The following is a 21,159-nucleotide window of genomic DNA, read 5'->3' as shown; positions in this document are numbered from 1 at the left end:
TGCTCCGATCAGGTTTTCCTGTATGCTCAAGATTTGACATTGACACATTTTTCTTTCAGTACTTTTCTGCTATTAAATACTATTATAAACTGTACCATAATTTGTTTTTGCCCAATTAATTTGGTATTTGCACTGTTAACATTATGCCCACCACCACATATACATTGTTGCGGGTTTACAAAAATCTACTGAAAAGGACGACTGCCAGAGTAAGGTCGTGATGACTTAAACACTGACTGGGCCTCAGGACAAAACACATTTCAGAAATGGCCACAACACCAAAACTAAGTCACTTGGCAGCATGTTGAGACCAAGCACCTCTCACAACTACAGAGACATGTCTGGAATTTGAAAAAAAGAGGGGAACACCCAAAACTGACCCCAAATAGCTTGTTTACATCAACATTGTCTGAGCCCCACCTACCAACATTCTCTAGACGAGCTGAGAAAATCTCAGAAAACTTGCACATTGTTTGTGTGTGTGTGTGTGTGTGTGTGTGTGTGTGTGTGTGTGTGTGTGTGTGTGTGTGTGTGTGTGTGTGTGTGTGTGTGAACTCTGTCCTTACCAACATTTTCTTCAGAGAGCCGGAGAATCTCCTGGAACTGTGGTTTAACCTGCAAGAGGTCATGAGGATGAATAAAATGCCATCATTTGATGTATAAATATCACTCATATTAGGTAAAAACAATCTCAGTTCTCAAGACATCACATGGGTTTTTGATGGAAATCTAAACACAAAAGGCACAGTGAGTAACACTTGCTGTGGACTCCTCTCAGTACAGCTATGTTTGAAGTCAGACACATGATGACTCATTCATTACTCCCGAAATACTAAACGAATATTTCAAATGCCTACAAATAATTTAGTTTCATTGGTAAATCATGTAGTGTGGCCTTTAGTGTACTGAAGGATTTCTTTGTGACCTTTTCATCAGGGAACAAATCAGTCCCTACATTTTAGATTCAGGTTAGGGTTAGGTTAAGGGAGTAGCGTACTACTCAACCATTTAAAAATGAAAATCTGAGGGCTCTTAAAGACTAAAGATTAAAAGACAAAACTGAGACATGATGAGCTTTGAGTTCAGCCAGCATCAGGCACATCAAAACCAAACAACTGTGGTATCCTTTACCTTAGTGTTAGTGAAGATCTTGCCAAAGGTGCGACAGAACCTCCAGAAGAAGCGGGAGAACTCGTGGACGCAAGTTGATGATGTCACATTGATCCCACCCACAATCTCTATGAGCTGAGGAAGGCTGGAGACCAGACAGATGGAAATCATTGTTCATATATCTGCATAATACAGTATATGGTTGCATGACCTGCATGACTTTTGTGTTATGTACTACTGTAAACTGGCTGCGTTTACTTTGTGCATCTTTAACTGTCTTTATTCACACGTCACTAAATGCGTGAGTGTATGTGAACATTTCTTACAGTTGATTGACCACCCATAGGAGAGTGTCCCAGCCAGTGGTTCCTTCGTGCTCTAGCTGGTGGTCATAGAGTAGCAGGAGGGCACTCAGCATCTCCCTGCTGCCTATGATGGTGGCTACATCCTGGAGGGGAGAGGCAGGCCTGGGGAACCGTGTTACTGTGAGATACAGGATGAGAATACAAATTAAAACATCCTCAAGGAGAAAAATGCATGAATGTTACACAGTTGGAATTTGGGAATGTTTAATCTTAGGATATTTAGCACTCTGAAGCAAATCTCTTCTATTTGACTTCTGTGTGGCTTTTGAGTGTGTAAGTGCAGTTGCTCTACCCTCTATTGCAGGTATGTCTCCGTGGAGTTTGGCTCTGCTAGTGAAAGGTGCGTTCTGTAGCACCACACCAAACAGTGGAGGGATGAGAGACTGCAGGGCCGACAGGAACACATGCAACTTGTGCTCATCCAGACTATGTTCTCCTTGCTACAGAGAGAGGGAAGTACAGAGGGCAGGAACCAGGAAGAGAGGAGTAATGATTATCGAGCAGTTCATCACATCCATGGTCCAAGATCTGTAGGCTAGTACTGCATGTAAACAAAAGTGGTAATTACCATAAGTAGTTTCTCTATACGTGCCAACAGAGAGGGGATGAGTGCAGACTGCAGGGTCCCCAACTCTGTGGTCCAGGCAGCAAAGGCAGGAATAAAGACCTGGTGGACTGCACTGACCACCCGCTCTGACGGGTCCCCAAGTGATAGCAGCATCAGCTCAAAACCCTGGAGGAACACATGATTCACAGAAGTCGGGCATGAAGACTCATCCACAATCAACAACACAGCAGCAAATATATTCCCAAGGGTCCAGTTTTTGTTTTCCATCCGGTTGCTAAAACACAGTTTCCACAGCAAAGGGAACTGTTGATGTGACCTGACAGTTAAATACAGGGTGGTAAGTAAGAAGTCCTGGCATATACACATACTTGTGAGTACTTGTCAGGGTCATCTATGTAACCCATGATAATCCCCAGACTCTTGACCACAGCTTCCCTGACCATGTCAGCCTTGTCCTCAGTAAGCATCTGCTGCAACATGGACAACACCAGGGAGCTGCGGATCTCCTTCTGCAGAGACAGAAGGTGAGACAGACAGAGATAAATAATTGATCTATATATTATAGTCATCTATATTCATGCACATGCAGTTTTAATTCTGTCTGGATAACATATTCTTACAGGCAGATATGGTGCTAAGGCTCCACAGGACTCTGCCACCAACAACCTCCTCTCTGGATATTTGTGGTTAATCTGCAGCAGAAGACAACAAAACACAGTGGGCAAAGCAGTGAAACGATAGTGAAAACTGAAGGTAGGTGAGCAGCCACCATGGAATGGAAACATGGACATGTTGACCCTCTGGGAAACCGCTATTTATCTTTCTAGGCAGGTTCTCAGCCTCCAGACTGCTGGCAGCTGCTGACGCTATGGAAGCAGATTTTGTTTGTCCTAAATATGTTGCATGAGGTGACACAGGTGGCAATGAAAACAAAATTGCTATCACATTTAAGTCAGGGACATTTAGGAGGTAATTACAATGAATTTCAGGATCAACAGTTGCAATTATGACAACACTGAATGATAAGTTCAGAAAAAGTAAGACAAAACTGAGATCTTTTTTTTTCACCAATTTAGCAGAGGTTAAGGCTTTGTGCAGCATTCATAAAAACTCTATATATGTGAGTGTCAAAGTGAGTATAATAAAAAATAGCCAGGGATAATAATACTAGAATAAAAAGCGAGTCATGCCCCATAAAGAATAAATGTCACAAACGGTTTCAGAAAAACAAAAGCATATGCAAATCAAACATGGTAGTTCTGCAACTGCATAGTTATTAAATATGAATTGATCTTGCTAACACTTAAGGATTAAAACATGGTTTTAAAATGAAACTTGAAAATAAGATGAAGATATAATCTTATCTCATGTTGAAGAACATAATAATTTCATATAATATATAATATAAATATTATGTAATATGCAATTCGCTGTTGAGTTTAAAGTAGCAGGTGTGAAAATAAGTGTCAAGACATGCAATAACAAAGCCACCTGCAGTGTGTGTACCGTACCTGTTCCCAGCACTGAGGAAGTAATTCAGCCTCAACACGGGTTGGACCCACGTGCCTCGCAAATGCAACACACCCCGTCAAGATCATTTGTCTTTGGAAAGACACACACAGATATATGAGAACACAATGCTGGATATAACCTGTAGTCTATCTTAAGCCTAAACAGTGATATCTTGCACATGCTCCTGTTCACACACACACATACACACACACCTCTGCTCATCATCTGGTCTCTTGATTAGGTTAAAGAGGATGTGGAGGAGCTGGTCTCTCTCTTTAGGCTCTGGGTGAAGGCAGGCGGTACACAGGATGAGTGGAATCAACTCCTGAAGGAGAGAAGAAGAGAGACAAGGAGAAGTGGCATCAGCTTCGATTCTTTGGCAAAAGCAAAGTGAGGTTGAAACACACGGCGAAAGAGTGTTTGCAGTCAAGCAGGCCTGGAAGTCTGGCACATTGGGGAACAGCAGAGGGGGAGAAGGTGTTTTTTTTTTTTTTAAAAGAGGAGAAAAATGGGAGAGTCACAGAGAAAAAGAAACACAGGGGTCACCTTCGAAACCAACAGGAGTCTGCCAACACCAGTAAAACCATGCTTACCTTCAATAATACCCTGTTGGTGTTACACCTCGACTCATTTGGCTTTGGAGTCACACACATATACAATTTGAGACACACACTTTGGTAACTCAAATAGCGCATGCACACACCCAGACCACAGCTGCATATAGACAGACACACACATACCTAATGCACTAGTTACCCCGACTAAAACCCAGCTCTAGCCCAGAGTTCAGACAGAGTTCATGGGCCTTCCAGCCAGAGGGGAGAGAGCTCAGCTGCCCTTGATACAGGGCCTCCACGGCCAAGTTGTGGTCAGCCCTACATTCCCGCCACACACACCCAAATTAGAGAGTGCATACATAGTTAAAAATATGTTTTTTTCAAACAAACTTCTTTTTTTTCCAGGAAGATATCATGTTTTCTTGCCAAGTGCTGGAAGAAGGAGCAAAACCCCAGTGCTAGATGAACAGACGGTCCGGGCCGAGAAACTTGGGTAAAGATAGGCTGTGATGAGTCACTCGCTCAATCCTGAACCAACACTCTGAAGTCTGTGCCATGCTGGCTATCTTTTAACAAGTAAAAATATGGCATTTAAGAATCAGAGGGTCATTTTAAGTGGTTACATGACGGGTTCAATTCGAGTCAAATGAGGTCAAGCATCAAAAACCAGCAAAAACCTGCAAATTAACTGAATTCTGCCAAATCTAACTGCCACATTCAATCATCTTCAGTCCTGGCCTCTGAAAATATCACGCATCCTCAACATGAGATATTTTTGGAGACTCAACAGCACTGGGCTGATAAAACAAAAAAGGAATTCATGAAGACCACACATTTGAAAAACCAGAGCCCATGCTGACCCTGTTCTATTTCTGTGTGAACTCCTGCGTTTCTGATGTAAAGACTTCTTCAGGGGGTAAAACATCAGAGCGGCGCCGAGTAAACACTGTGGGCAGGTAGAGTGGACAGCACGACGCCAGGACCCAGAGCCTAGGGGGCCTGATGCTTTCACTTCAAAGAGCCGAGCAACTGCACGCTTCAGTACAAGCACCACTATGGGCAAGAGCCTGCATGTAATGATATCCACAGACGCTAGGCCACGTCACATTGTTCTAGACGGAATATGACAAACTGATCACCTGACTTGCGCTACTAGTACTAATACGTTTTATCATCCATTAGTGATAGCCTACAAGTATCCTACAGTACCTACTTCGATGATTCCTGTCTTTTCCTCTAGCGCCACCATGAGGTTGACATGTGTGATGCTGAGTGAAATTTTTCATCAAGTACTGAAAGCCATAAAAAAAAAATCTGAAAAAGCGTGTAAATTCCCATCAGTCTTAACCCCTCTTTGCTAATTAGAAAATTCTACCATGCCATTGTGGTAAACTGAATGTGTTAGTACTGTATTTTGTGAGCATGTTAGCATACTTAAAGCGCCGCTGTATAAACAGCGACACAGAGCCGCTAGCTCCTCCACACTCTTATTCTTTTATCTTCTGTAATCTATCAAGACTTTGTGACCTTTTATTTTAAATTTAAAATTTTCAAACGTTCCATGGTTTGGGCTTCTTTGATGCTTTAATCTGTTTATTAATTATTAAATAGTCCGTTTTAAAGTCAGTTGTTCTATGATTTGAGTTGTAACTGCTCATCTTTTGTCTTGTACCTGCCCAGATAAAACTGTCAATGTTCTTTATCTTGCCAGTAGTTCGTTATAGCTCACAGTTAATCTTTCCAGGAGAAAAAGGGAAGTCAAAATTTTATATTTACTCTCTTTAGAGTGATACTGCTTCTTTGGAATCCTATACACCCTTCGCAGTATGTTAAACAGAAATTAAACTGTTTCACAATATTGTTGTAACTGACAACTACTGTAAGTAGTTAAACTAAGAAAATACAGATAATGCAGAGCTGTAAAAGAAAAAGCACAATACATTAAGATGTGCACTGTGCAGTTCTGTATATTGAAGAAGAATGTGATGTTTAATGATTTACAGTGTCTGATAATACAGCCAGGTGGCAGGCACAGTTTTAATGTATCATTCTACCGTTTCAAGTCAAACACCTTGTGTTCTTAAGTGGGTGTCACATTCAAACAACTCAAGGTGTGGCTCTAGACTTGTGATTGTTAAAAAGCTTCAAGTTGCAAGATGGAAGTGTGAGCAGCTGCGTGTGTAAGTGTGTGTGCATTGAGTGTCATGGTCGGTGAACGTAACGGATACAGGACAAAGTCCACTCCTCTCAAGATCCCTCTGAGGCCTCAGTGTTCGGCTGTGTTTTATTGTTTTGCCGTCCTCTCCCTTCAGTTTGTTTATCTTGATTGTGCGATGAGATTAAGGTCGCTATAACTGTCAGTGGCTGATCAAAACCCCATAACCATGGTGATATGCAAAGCAGCCCCAAAGAGAACTACTCAAACCAGATTAACCTCTTTACACTCCATCTTTTTGCTTTGTGTCATGTTTCAACACTTTGTGTGCAAAATACAAGCACATAACATTTGTATACACATGGACACACACACAGACACAAATTGCATGCAAGTTGTTACATGTGGACAGCTCACCTGTGCAGGTGTTTGCATCATAACTTTGATAAAATCTTTATATTCTGTATTCCTCAGAAGAAATTAACATTCAGCTTGGTAAAACAAACAGTCTATATTTAGATACAGATCTGTATCACTGCACAACTCGTGTCAGGGAGTTAAAAGGCAAATTTCTCTGGTTTCATTTAAAAATAAGAATATAAGATAATGTTATTAGACTTATGAAATAACATCAGCCATTTAAGCATTTGAAGTGATTAGCACTGAAGCAAATAAAACGGACAAGAAACCAATGAGAAAAGGATTAAGATACACTGGGTTGAAGAGACGTACAGTACATGACCCACCTAAGGCTAAAACTGTATACCTCAGGCTATCACTGCATGATTGTTCATATTTTGGCTACAAATCAAAGTTCATATTTTCATTTGAAATGATGCAAGATAGCATAAGAACTGTTTCCAGAAATGAGATAGATGAAGCTTACATAAAAAAAATTTAAAAAAACACGGTCAGAGCCTAAGTGACAACAGTTGTAGCCGACAGGAGCTGGGCATTAGTTACATATTATTTGGCCTAGAGGTCATGTGAGAACCATGCAGATGAGTGCGTGAAAGACTCACCTGGCAAAGATGTGCAACCATTCTCTAGAAGAGAGGCATGCATGAGAGTGAGAGAATGAGTGAGACGAAAAGAGAAGAATAAAAATAAAACCAGTGAAGGCAAAAAGGACAGCATACGTGAGTGGGGGGACAAACAGCAGAGGAGAAATGATGTTGACACTGGTAAAAAAAAAAAAAAAAACACCGTCGTAAAAGAAGGTGAATTTTCCACTCAATAGATAGACACAAGTCAGCTGGATAGTTGCAGGTTGCAAAAGTCAATGTTTACATCTCTGAATGAGCTCTTGAATTCAAAGAGCTCGCCGGCAGAGGAAACAGTCAAATCTGCAATTTGCACAAGGGATTGAAATGCTAAGTGCAGATTAGATAATAGATGTGAGACATTAGTGTGATTACCATAAACAAACCAGCAGTCATGCCAATTAAAGCATAGCCAAGGAGACTGGCAGCCTCTGCACAGTGTGTAACACTACATTGCATGTTAGCTGATTTTTTGGGGGAATGCCTTGTGGCACAAACCAAAAACAGGGTGGTGTTCTTTCGCTGCAAACACAACATTTTTCTCACAATAGCAGATGGTGAAATGGGTGAATCACCAACAGAAAATTTCACTTTCAATATGTTTATCACCTTACGCAGAGCAAACAAAGACAAAAATTCCAGCTAAAGAAGCCAATGTACTTTTAAATTGAGTTCATGGAAAGTGTTGCATCAGGGACTGTAACAACAATACAGATATTAATCATGTGAAGATTGTGTCATCTTAAAATCCTATAATTAGTTTTCTCAAGTATCTTAATTTAATATGCTGACAAATTATGCAACACCTTCCACCATAACACTTAAGATGAGAGTACTCTGCAGTTCTTTCTAAATGTTAACCCTGCTTAGCCTCGCTGCAGTGTGTGTATCTATCAGACACAAAGAGAAGAAGCCTGTGATGATGACAATAATGAAGGGGTTACAGGGAGGAGTGGAGGAGCAAGAGGAGCAGCAGAAGTGGGGTTACCTCTCGTTTCGCAAGAAGGACATTAGGGACGATGTGAGGGAGACAGCGGCCCAGCATTAACATCACGCTCTCTTCGCTGTCTGCTATACGAGACACCTGTAGAAGAGAAGGGGCATGATATACTGTACTGTATTTTACAGTTTGTAGTGTATGTGTGCATGAATGAAAGTCTGTGTGCTGACCTCTGCTCCCAGGCGGCTGTCAGAGCACATTCTGCAGAAGGACAGCAGGGCTTGCTGGAAGGCTGGGGATAACTTCCTGAGACACACACACAAATTTTTTTTTAAATATAAACAGTCAATGCAGTTCGTACCACTGACTCTGTACTCTGCAATAGATTTCCCTGAGAGCGTAGTGCTGCCACTCTCCCATGTCATTGTTGTGTATCTTAGTGGGATGAAAAAACCCAGAGCTCTGGATGTTGGCAACAAGACATGATAGAGTCAGTGGTGCCAGTTCAACAGATGCTGATGATGAACTATTTATATCAGTGCATTTTTGTGAGCTGTCTATGAACTGGGCATTTTCAAGGTAAAATGAGACTAAATGGGATGGTATTCAAACCCCAAGACAAACAACAGCACAGGCTAGATTGTGGTAAGACATGTGATCACATGATCACAGGGTGAATTCCCCCTGGGACTCCTATGTCCTCTTAGGAAATGAAGCAACTGCTAAAACCTACATTTTTCCTCAAGAGGGCAGCAACTCACCAAGCTGCTCACTGTGGCTACATAGTCTGTTAACTACCTCCATCTAATGGTAAGGGTTTGGAACTGCAACAAATGGTGCAGACTCAGGTTCCTAGCAGCAAAATATGAGAGAATTCAATCTATTTCATGAGCCCTAAATGTCTAACAAGGCAACAACAAATACAACGTCATAGACACTAGGGCTGCAACTAAATTTTATTTTCATTATCGATTAATCTGTTTAGATTATTTAAATGATTAATCGATTAGTTGTTTGGTCAATAAAATGTTGAAAAATGTCAATCAGTGTTTCCCGAACCACAAGATGACGTCCTCAAATGTCTTGTTTTGTCCACAAACCAAATAGATACTCAGTTTATTTTTGTAAAGGAACAAAGAAACCAGAAATATTCACATTTAAGAAGCTGAAATCAGAGAATTTGGACTTTTTTGATAATCGAATAATCGGTTTAGGTAGTTTTTTAAGAAAAATAGTTGACAATTCATTTAATAATGGATTATTGTTTGATTAATAATTAATTGTTGCAGCTCTAATAGACACATCTTTCTCTGTAGGAAACATACACATATTTTATGATGATAGTTATCACTTTTTTTTTTATTTTTTTTTTACACATATTATAAAGTACATTCCCCTCTTGCCTGTTTCTTGTACACTTGACTTTCCACTCACCTGTTCGGCTTATCAAACTGGACAGGAGGCCTGCTCTTAAGCTTGTTGTGGGGTAGTGGGTGGGACTGTGATGTGTTCTGAGTAGAGGGGGGATCCGGGTCAGTCTCAGGCTCTGAAACCCCCCGAATGTCCAGATACTGGCCATTATCTGTGGGAGGCTGAGGGACAGGATTAGATTATATTAGTTTCGTCAAAGTTCGCCAAGAAATGCCCAAATACACTGTAATTATCAGATTTTATTTTTGGTCTCTGATCACTCGCTGAAATCTAAGTGTTGCACACTCATTCTGACCACATACCACAGAATTGGGGTCAGCCGAGGAAGTAGTAGTTGTGGTGGAAGAGGAAGAGGTGTTCGGTGTATTCTGGCAAGCAAGGTTGAGAGTGGCCGGAGGTGGGGAGGCAACGGTCCTTTTCAGTGTCTGAATTTCACTGTGTAGTAGAGCAAATGAGAGAGCCTCACAAACACTGCATAGTTTTACATCAATAAGCAGGTCCACAGTTCAGAAGCAGCGGTAGAACAGCTTTGTAAAATGCCTCAACAACTTTGCATTGCGGCAAAGTAAAATGTATCTGAATCTTTATGGTAGCAAATAAATATCCCACATGGAATTAAACTAAGTTCCACTTATGTATCAGAACAGAACAGGGTTTCCTCTATAATTACATGCAACAGTGGCGCTAGCAGGGAAATTTCCATACCGACTCCACTCATGGCCAATTTTGGTCACAGTTATGGTAATAATGGGGACTGAAGTGAAACGTTCTTAGATTTTTATGGATGAAAGTGGTGGTGAGTGCTCTTGTTGGGTTGGCATAAGTGGAGGAAACCATGTGAGTACCATGGCATACTAACAGTCAGTGGTCATGTGATTAATAAAAATATGTAGCACAAGTGTAGGCAGTGTCTCAACCCGACTTACATACAGACTGGTTTACATGTATTTTTGAACACATACAGGCAGTCATGCACACACCTCTGCAGTTTCTTGATTTGCTCAGCTAAGCTCTGCTTCTCATTGTTGAGGAGACCGATCTGGTACTCCAGCTCTTGTACGACTTCTGTCTGTTGCTACAGAAAGAAAAAAGAAAAAACATTATACACTCACTCAGGTCAAAAGTCTTCATGACTTGGTGATACTTATTGCCACTGTAGAGGTGGCAAGAAGAAGTGGCAATAACTTTTTCATCAACTTTTTCATCACCATCACTGTGATTCTATAGACTCCCACTTAGTAGTAGAGTACTGAGGTGTAGAGGTGTTGAAATGTAAAGCCTGTTTCTGTCAGAATAATCATACCAGAAAAGGGGCTGTGTGTCTGTGATAATGAATTATCTGTACTTTGGAAATGACAGAAGAATTTGATTGTGAAAAGAAGATTTGATTGTGGGGGGGGGGGGGGGAAGCCCCACTACTCCTGTCTGTCTTGTGACTACTCAAGCAGGTCTGGGCCGCTGCACTGAATGGACTGCGTGACAGACGAGAGTCACGCAACGTCACTTTCACTGATTGAAAATGAGATGTAGATCAAGCTGGACCATGCGAATAATTTGACGACAGCCATGTGGCGATGATGGCAGTGAGAGTGAAATACAGCTGTTTGCAAATGACAGAAAAACTGCAAACTTAAAGATATACGTAGTTGTCTGCAAGCTGTGTAAGTAACAGCTAACATATCTTAAAAACTTAGCACTAAAACCTGAGGGTACATTTTTAATATACAGCATGTACCCATACAAGTCGCTGTGTCAGTTGCATTGGTCTATGCTTTTATGGATAATGCATAGAAAAAGATATTAAACAGGTCTCAGCTACGCAGTCAAACGTAATTTTCAGTCAGCTTTGACAGCTCTGGTGCATACCTGCTGTGAAAGATCTGGTTTCTTTGGAGGATCTTGGGTGATGCAGTTTCCTGGAAGATCGCCAAATTCCACCCCTACCGACACATCAGCTGTGTTACGAGGCGAAGGCAGGGGCGTGCCACAGTTCCTGTAGAGCTGTAATAGATCAGGGGGTTTGGGGATGTTGAGGCCGACATCATCCCACAACTCAAAGTCCTGGAAACAAATAGGGAATAAAGTAAGTCACCAGTGTGAGAAGCGGGGGATGTCATCTGCACTGATAAAGCAAGACATGAGGCAAGTTCAAAACAAGATAGCTGATCCCAGGTGTTGAATTTATTTCATATTTATGTTCAAATGACCATACAGCATCACTTAAGATGACTGCCCTCATGCAAGTCTGACAGCTCTTATTTTACCAACAGAATGAAGTCATATATGGTCTTTACCTGATCATCGTTTTCATCAGAGAAGGTGATGGATGACAGTTTGTATTCGTTTTTTAATAAATATTCATTCACAAGGAAGTTTAAGGCTCTTTTCTCCAGTGGGCGTATGGGCTCCTGAGGCAGAGGTAGAAAGAAAAGATGTTTTTGTTTGTTTTTTTAACTCAAGGCCTTGCAGTGGGTTATAAAAGCAACACTTGTAATCTTTGGTTTTATTTGAAAATAAGAAAGAAAATACACAATTCTTTGCATTTTTGTTTGGTTTGAAATAAATATGATCAATCAATCAAGCAATCTCTTTAAAATACCCCACCTGAACTTCAGGACTTGACTTGAAGTTTTTTCTTTCCTGACAGGGCACTTCACTCTCTGGGAAAATTGAGAAAATACTGAATGAGGTTGAAAAGATGCACAGTGTCATTCAACTACAGGAATTCTCTGTGAAACAAAAAAAAAGAGAGAAAGCTGTAACAAAAGAGGGTTCAGGTGGAAAAGAAATTAAAAGTACGCCACACCTGCTGCCTGAGTCAAGTTGGCGCGCAGAGCCTGAATGGTCTCCTTTGCTTTCCGTAGTTCAAACTCCAGCACTGGACAGGAAGTGACAACACACACACACAGGAAGTGCATCCAACCAAAGACAGGGAACAAACAAATAAAACAAAGATGGGCATGAAAAACAAAACAACCACACAAAGGATCTTGAGAGTCATGAAACAAAACAAAAAAGAATGCATGCAAATCATGGGTCTAAGGAACGCATGCAGCAGAGGATCATGGTAGAGCCAGCTGTATGAGTTTGTTTGACAAGAGTGTTTAATGCACTGAGACATAGGATTTCCTGCCCTTGTTTTTCTCACATTAATAATATGTGTCTGACCTTTAAAAATGGGAGTCCAATATTACTTCAGCTTTAGCTGAGGTGAGTAAATTTATTCAAGCTACTGAGATGCTGTCTGACAAAGGATTTCTTCCAGGCAAATGCCTCACTAACAAGCAATTCAATAATTTGGTTTCAAGCCACTCAAAGGACACTGTTCAGTTTTACTTCTTAATAGTTTAGACCATGATACTAGAAAAACACACATATAACCTGTAAAACCTAAGTATTGAATGTCATAAATGTCACTGTTGTTGGTGTTTAAGAGTTGTTTAATAAAAAAGAAATAATAACAACAAGCTGTTTCTGACATCCACAATCAGAAGCAGCAAACACTTGGATGAAATTGTTCATCTGTGTACTGGAATTGCTAAACTGACACTGAATAAAGAAAAAGAACACACAAGATCTTGGACACGTTAGATAAAAAACACACGCAAAAGTAAGAAGCGATGGAGCTGGAAGACTATGTTGCATGGCTGTACACTGAAAATCTGCCACCTGATCTGATCCTGTTGTTGTCCCAAAAGCTGCCATCTACTGTAATGTCTAAGATTGTGGCTCAACAGGTGCTGTGGTAGGTTTCATATTTCTTTTTAAGTACTTAACCCACCACCACTGGAACTGTGAAGAGCAGGTTATCATTCTTATCAGTTTTTTCTTAATGATAGGCCATATTATGCAATTTCCTCAAAGACAATTCTTCAATTGTTAGAGTAAATGTCAGCAATAAAACAGAGGGATTTTTTTCTGAAACAATAAATCTGTTCTGACTCCATCATCCTTAACATTTCCAGCAGATCAAGAGTGCACAGCATGCAAGCGCAACAAAATGGAAAACCAAGAACTGAATAACGGAGAGGGAAAAAAAATAAATAAATAAATAAATAAATAAAAAAGCAAAAGGCTAGTCTGGATGGAGTGACTTGTCCAGTATTGTTCACTGGGGTTTGATCAACGTCAGGAGAAAGCCAGAAAACCCAGAGTCAGACAGCTGGGGGGCAGGCATCTTGGCAAGATGGCAAGAACAGATCGGAGGGGGATGAGAGTGGGGCTGGGTGAAGAGGGAAGAGGGGAAGGGTGGGAGGTGCCAATTTTAGGGAAAGTGGGCAGTGTGTTAATAATAGTCATTTTAAAAAGATGCATAAGTAGTTGTTGGGAGCATGGAACCAACATCTCTGCTGCATGGTTTTTTGTTACTTTGCCCTTGCATTATTAGGCCTATATCATCAACTGAAAAAGCCCCAAACCATGAGCAAGCTGCTACTTCAGAATACTAATCCTTTTTTCTACTCTCGTTATTCAATGTAAGACTGTACTGATATTTACAAATCATTGATGAAATTAATTTACAGTAAGTAGTCAGACTGAGTCTCAGTTAGAAAAAACAACAACAAAAAAACAAGAAAATAAAGAAAAAACACAATGGACACAATATGCTACCATTTAAACAGTATGTGTGAACAGTTCCAGAAATCCATAGTGCTATTATGGATTGGGGCTTCAGGATTCACTGACTAATACCAACCAAATGGGTGGATGACTACAGAAAGCTGGCAATGGATGTTAACCACTGTACTATGGCAGTGTGTAGGGCTGAACAGTAATGTTTTCACGTTAGCAGTTATAAAATAGAAAGATGAAAACAAGAGGAAGAAGAAGTTAACATGATGTGAATGGTCCCTGTATGATGTCACTGTCCCCCTAAAAATAAAAGTCCCTTAACAACAGCATTAAAAAAACACTCATTGCACAGCATCGGCAGCTGCTGCTCCTAAATCAGTGCTCTGTGATCAGGTGACATCGCCATCACAGTCTGATGTTGATGCGTTTGACTACAACTATCTAATGGTGTGTCACGACAGAGCCGCAGGTGGGAATGGAGTGTGATATCAAACAATGCTGAGACAGGTCCTGTGCCAAAAATACCACCCACTAACTCAACAGTGAGACAGCAGAGGACACCTCCAGCAAATCAATTAAAGAAACATACTGCCCAAATTTTAGAGACAGATACTGTATCTTTAATTGTATAATCTAAAATCTCTGCAGCAACAAAACATTATGGTACTTTGAATATGAACAATTTAATTAGTGCTTAGTGTGAATTCTTATTTTGGGGGTTTAAAATTATGTTAATTATTGTGTCATTATTATTCAAGCAGCTCTAACACAGGACTGCCACCTTGAACTTTATGATAGCTGCTGTTGGATTTAACTGACTCTTCGATGCATCTGCTGGGTGTTTTTGATTCTATTTTTATGCCACCTGTCACATTCTGTTAATCTTCAATTCAGATTTTGATTTCCTAAGGTTAGCCCGGTCTCTTGCTTTTTTAGCCCTGATGGTACGGTTCACCTTACCTGCCACGCGATCGTCTGACTCTCGGTTGCCATCATCAGAGTACCGGGCAAAGTCCAAGGAGTCCAAGGTGCTGATGCTGCCTGCTCGATCTGAACAAAAACACAGGGGTGGAAGTGAGACCCATATGCAATAAAAATAACCACACAGTTAGATGAGTCCACGGTCGAGTGGCTCGCACAGCTAAAAATGTGACAACTCACTGATCCTCAAGAGATTGCTTTACACACACTGTCCCCTCAGGGGATCTCTGAAGGGACAGGGTCAGCTCCACAGCAGGAGGCCTTCAGTATTTTGCTTAAGAACTCTTAACCGGGCTGGAAGCATGCCGACAGAGCTTGAATAAAAGGATGGCATATAACCACTAGGCCACCTTTCTTAAGGAAATAAAAAAAGATGGAAACTTTATTAAATTCAGCTAAAAGCGGAGACCTTTAAAAAACTGTGTGGGAAGGTTATACTTCAGCCAAAGAAGTTTGACTCAACTGCACATGGGGGAAAAACAAATCAATCATACAATTTCATCTTTGCTGAGACCTTCGGTGTGTGGTGGTGGAAACATCCATTTCCAAAGTAAGTCCACCAAACAACAATTTTACATCTGAATGTGCCAAAAGTGCCATAAGTATTGTTCCCTCAAAGAGCCGATAAAGCTGATACATAAACATCCTCAGACTCCTGTTTCAGTCAGGCTGGCCTGGTAGCTTAGTCAGTGGTGTTCGCTTTCCTTCCAAAGAATGAGATTGGCCTGTTTGTTCTCTGATAACGAAAGGGAGTAGAAGGTCAAGCAAAATGCAGTGTGAGGTCTTGTCAGCCTTAAAAGCCATGGAGCGGCGACTGAGTGAATAATGAAGCTGGTATTAAGAGGATATTAATAAAATTTCCTGAGCTGACAGAATCAATGCGTTTAGTTTCTACACACACAGTCTCAGTCCTGTCACTGTACAGTAACAAGGCTTATTGGTTGTGAGTGTATGTTTTGTGTCTCAGTGGTCTGTCATGCTAACATCAGGCTAATCCCTTCTCCTGTAAAGAATTCTTCCAGCTCTCATTACTTCCCAATAACGTGTGACAATGTTTGCTGTTAAGTAGCTGCAATCTGCATGTGTGTGAGAAAAAACCTGTAATTCCACAATCAGTGGGAGCATGCACAGATGTCTTTTGTGTGTGTGCCTTATTTGCAAAAAAAAAAAAGAAAGCAAGCATTTCCTACAGGTTGACCTTTCCGTCCAGAGCCTGTGGCGTGTGTTGCCTGGACTGTGATATATCTGCCTCTTCAGACTGTCACCTCCTCGCTGCCCTCCTGCCAGGCAGGTTGTGCAATACACACACGAATCCACCCACATTGGCTGTCTCCCTTTCTCTATGATCTTTATGGATCAGTGTCACGCACTTACGTACATTCAATCACTCATTACAAATGAGCCTTTATTGGTGTGCAGAATTAAAGAAGCCTTTTTATCTCATTGGTAATTTTGTTGTTTACACAGAAATCTCACAAAAATGATGACAAGAGCTTTCTGGGGATCAGAAACAGGAGAGACAGACTTACAGACAGACAGCTGAGAGCTCTTCCTGCTTTGCCAAATAGAAAAAATAAAGCAAGTAAATTAGAGGCGTAGAGAGGTGCAAGACATCAGACAGAACAAAGACACATGTTTAAACAGGGTGGATAAAAATAACGATGAGAAGAAGGAGAGTGTACAAATGGTTAACCGGTATCCAACGAGATTTTATTTTAAATGGCGGGGATGTCTGGCCCAGGCTGTCAGCTCTTTTAAAATGCAGCTATAATAGGATGAAACAATGGGGCACAAATTATGAAGGATGCACATGCAAAGCAGAGACACGAACCTGGGAATAAATCTGTCCCTCTATATTAAAAGTCTGAATATATATTTGATTATGAACAATAAATAAGCACGGATCATACACTGAACACTATGATTATCAACTGGAACACACTTCTCTATAGAGGTGGTATAACTGTACATCATGTGGCCACTTTTAGGCCTTACAAACCACAATTACTTCTGAGATATGGCGTTTACGTGGCAAATTCATGTCACATGAGCAAATAATTACCCGACCAGCCAATAAGGGGTGAGGAGAGAATCTTTCATCCTTCGTTGGTGGATATTAGCAAAGTGATGAGAGATGCCTCGCTGTGTCATGTGCCTGGGAGCAACAGCTGCAGACATAAAGGAGCTCCTCCTAACACTGTCAATGGATAATCCAGACACATGCTCAGTGCAATCGATTAACAGTCACTGGTCATGTATTCATAACAGTAACATCACAATGGCACTTCTGCACTTCCTTGTGCTCATATTATGCTTCATCATAATGCATGATAAAAAAGAACAGGGACCAAAAATCTCAACTGATTATGCACTACATAGACTAAACAAAAACCAGCCGAGAAAAGTATCATCTTATACAACAGGTGATGATAACTGTGAGGTTATCATGCTGCGCCACAGTGCGCTACACCATGCATCCTTTCAACACCTACTGGCGGAACAAAATATAATATATAATAGGTATTGTTATTCAAACATCAAGTAAATTAAAAGAACTGTAGAGGTCGTTTCTTTTCTAGGGCTACAACAATGACATATAGTCACAGGTCGAAATGCTTGGTATTTATGTGTTGCTACTGTTTGAAAAACACATTGGTAACTGACTGTCTAAACAACTAAGACAGATAGACAACATAAGACATCACACATTGTGTCAACAACTTGTTAACTGTATCGTTTTGCAGCCATCCACAGGGGAATTCTGCCTCTTATGCATGTGGAAACAGGTCGTTCCAGTGATCACATGACGTCTTGGCTATCAGAACATGATGGAAACAAAAGTGACATTTTCTTAGGCTGAGTCCATTTCTTTCTCCTCTCACAACTCAAAGAGCTGCCTTACTCGTTTTTGTCTTGTACATTTGAATCTTCAGCTTCCTCCAAGATTTGGTTGTGTTTTTTTTGTTGTTGCTCTCATCAATAACTAACAAGATCCTCTATGACTTTCCTGTCAGTTTCAGTGTGAGACAGTTATCTCGTCCTTCGAAGACAACATCATTAAACATTTATTCTGTTACCTTGCTCCAACCTTCTGGGGGTTTGTATGATAATGCAACCATGTGACTACTACACTACTACACAACTAACACTCTGTTGCCGCTTCGTATAGTCATGCGTACAAGTCAGTCGACCTAACTCAAGTATTCGATTGTACACGGTAGGATTTCACAATGACAGACAATGGATGCAGTGAATGTGACAGGCTGCCATTTCCTAAAGCTAGCCTCAGGCCAGTTACCTCGACCCACAGTCAGGACTAACAACCCCAAGACATCAGGTCATTGTCAATTTCCACTGCCTCTGGATGAAGGAAGAGAAAATATTCTAATTATAAAACATCCACTTTCTCGTCACCAGCATGTATTTAAATTCTGTGGTTCTCTCAGCTGGTAAACTGCCAAATGTTTACTCAATGAAAATTCATTATCTAGTCTTGTTGCTTAGCCTGCAAAAAAAAGAAAAAGATTAGGCTACAACTGCAGTGGCACTGCCGTGACATACTGTAAATACCCTGAACCATTCTTAAAGCAAGCAATTGAATCGTAGTGAGCTTGAAAACCTCAAATGAATAATGAAAATGACCCTGCACATCTACCAACAAGTCATCAGTATGGTTGGATTGTGTTGGAGACTTTGCATTCTGCCTCGTACCACACAGGTTCAGCTCTTTAGCTTTCCGTGCTCACATGTACTGTATTTTAATAGACAATTCCCCAATAGAGCTGCTGTCACTTACATGCTTTTCTGTTTCTGTTGTCATGCAACTGAACAACTATGAACTAAAATGCAGCCCATTTAGCCTACCCATTAACCAACAGTCATTCCCAACCCACTTCAGAGCTGCTGCATTGTCATAAAAGCACAATATTATCTGACAAAAATCCCCATATTTACTTATTCACACTATTATCACTCAGAGATAAAGCTAGAAGCGCACTCATGTCAGCTGCTGTAAGGCTAATTGAATGAAAGGCACAAGCCCCTTTTATACAGTGGCAAATTTTTCACTTTCACGATGGAGTGGATGTGTCACGATTGACCCAATTTGGACAACTGACATTCTTCCTATCCTTTCTCTCCTGACAGGCAAGCTGCAATGGAGAATATCAAGCTGAGTCATTTCCATTAAAATCTAAGTAAAGGTTGTTAAGAGGATCCAATTTGTGCAATCAAGGCACACACGATCACTTTCAGTATACCCAAACACAAGGCATTTGTAAACTCCCTCCTCCAAGGTAAGTCAAAATATCTGCATGGTAATTTCTTTCTGCCAATTTGCTGTGTTCAGACCTGCGGGACCTTTGTAGTAACCTGCTACAGGTCTGTGCTCCACGTGAATAGATTTGCTCTGCTCACCCAGTGAAATGGGGCCACAAGAAAAGCTTTGCATATTCATATGCCTCATACTCAATGCCAAGCCCTTGTTCATTGCCACACTGGTCTAGAACTTCATGGTACTATTACTCCCGTCGCTGCATATCAGGCTTTATTTATTTGAGGCTTGGGATATCACCATGGGAATCATTTACATTGATGAGTGTAGACACTTTCCACTATATACTGCTGCAAGTTATTGCATAAAGCAGTCCTGTAATTGGATGGGGATGCTACAGTCACACAGCCTTGGCCAGCAAACCAAAATAATATTTTGTCTAAGGACAATAGGTGGAAAGCAACACAACCACTCACAAGACAGAATATGTCATGTCTTACTGTGCACTCTATAGTAAAGCACTAAATTTCTACATACTGTAGTGCAGCCTTCTCTTCATATTACTGGCTTGGACGCAGTCATATAGTATTAGAAAAGGACGTTGTGTGAGCCTTCCCTTTTTGGATGACCTCTCTTTGCACTTATCTGCAGCAGTTCCTGACCTCTGACCTCTATGTAGCCTAAAAAAAAACGAAACGTGTATTTTACAGTAGAACTGCATTACAGTAAAATGATCACTACGTGCCTGGCATGATACAGGAGTATCCACCATCACAAGTCATCTTATGTCAGCAACTAAACACCGTAGTACAGCATAATCACATTTGTGTGATGCAGTGATGCTTTACTGTGTGTCAGCTAACACAACAACAAGCCGCTTGTTGATTGCCCCCGGGGCCCTGGACCAGGAGGGCAGGTGCAGCAATCTCTTGATCGATTGGTTCAAGCTAACGTGAGATAGCTGGTGGAGCTAACAGTATAATGCAGCATTAAATATAGAGCTAGCACACAGCTAACGTTATACGTGACAAGCCCCGGGGAGCTGCTACTTACTCAGTGGTCCTCCAGGTCCGAGAACCTGGTCTTTGGCTGGCGGGGTGCCGCTCTGTCGCTCGAAGTTGCCCGGGTTGGAGAAATAATCCCTCAGTCTCGGGAGCTCCCTGCCTGCCTCCAGCAGCTCGGTGTGAAACTCCAAGGCCGTGAGGATGTACTGGTCCCGTAGTAGCTGAGCAGCGATGACATCCACCGACACTCGTGTCTCGGCGCTGCCTGCCATAGCGGACGTGGCCGCGGCCGAGAACGAGATGCCCTCACCGCTGGGGCTCGTCCGGCTGCCAGACAGCAGCAGCGTCGGAGGCTCGGCGTCCGCAGACGGGGAGAAAGGATTGCCCGGTGGCGGCGGCGGCCCTGGAGCTCCGTCACTCGGGCTCCTCTCTGTGTCAACTGTTTCATGCGGGCGCCGTTCAGCCTCTTCCTCGGAGTCACTGAGATTAAACGGGTTGACCGACGCCATTTTTGCACTATAAAGATTTTTTTTTAGCAACCCAAGCCTGGCTAAGGCTAATCAGGACCGCTTCTTCCTGAATGGATATCAAGCTAGCGAAGCTTCGGTAGGTAGCTTTGACAACAGGAAAGAATGCGAAGCTCTGATT

The 21,159-nt window shown here is 41.4% G+C and overlaps 1 protein-coding gene across 8 annotated transcripts in view; it reads right to left on the bottom strand.

The window, feature by feature from the left end:
* relch (RAB11 binding and LisH domain, coiled-coil and HEAT repeat containing) overlaps positions 1-21,093 on the bottom strand; it is a 31,777-nt gene extending 10,684 nt beyond the window's left edge. For 2 of the 8 annotated variants that reach the window (XM_085763619.1, XM_085763620.1), the window contains exons 1-21: positions 20,561-21,093; positions 15,214-15,303; positions 12,488-12,559; positions 12,286-12,341; positions 11,976-12,089; positions 11,548-11,742; positions 10,662-10,756; positions 9,984-10,116; positions 9,685-9,842; positions 8,481-8,556; positions 8,299-8,394; positions 7,290-7,313; positions 3,768-3,880; positions 3,555-3,645; positions 2,664-2,735; positions 2,412-2,552; positions 2,044-2,208; positions 1,768-1,915; positions 1,437-1,593; positions 1,132-1,255; positions 567-615 (exon numbers count right to left, since the gene is read on the bottom strand). In XM_085763619.1, coding sequence (XP_085619745.1) covers positions 567-615; positions 1,132-1,255; positions 1,437-1,593; positions 1,768-1,915; positions 2,044-2,208; positions 2,412-2,552; positions 2,664-2,735; positions 3,555-3,645; positions 3,768-3,880; positions 7,290-7,313; positions 8,299-8,394; positions 8,481-8,556; positions 9,685-9,842; positions 9,984-10,116; positions 10,662-10,756; positions 11,548-11,742; positions 11,976-12,089; positions 12,286-12,341; positions 12,488-12,559; positions 15,214-15,303; positions 20,561-21,020 — 2,629 coding nt within the window. In that variant the 5' untranslated portion in view covers positions 21,021-21,093. The remainder of the gene's footprint in view (positions 1-566; positions 616-1,131; positions 1,256-1,436; positions 1,594-1,767; positions 1,916-2,043; positions 2,209-2,411; positions 2,553-2,663; positions 2,736-3,554; positions 3,646-3,767; positions 3,881-7,289; positions 7,314-8,298; positions 8,395-8,480; positions 8,557-9,684; positions 9,843-9,983; positions 10,117-10,661; positions 10,757-11,547; positions 11,743-11,975; positions 12,090-12,285; positions 12,342-12,487; positions 12,560-15,213; positions 15,304-20,560) is intronic. The other 6 variants (XM_085763621.1, XM_085763622.1, XM_085763623.1 and 3 more) reach the window with 3 other exon arrangements.
* Positions 21,094-21,159: the final 66 nt, after the last annotated feature.

This window comes from Trachurus japonicus, chromosome 20, assembly GCF_045865225.1.
Source record: "Trachurus japonicus isolate A0001 chromosome 20, Traja_1.0".
Lineage (NCBI taxonomy): Eukaryota > Metazoa > Chordata > Actinopteri > Carangiformes > Carangidae > Trachurus > Trachurus japonicus.
Note: the sequence above shows the minus strand (reverse complement) of the source record. Positions and strands in the feature narration are given on the sequence as shown.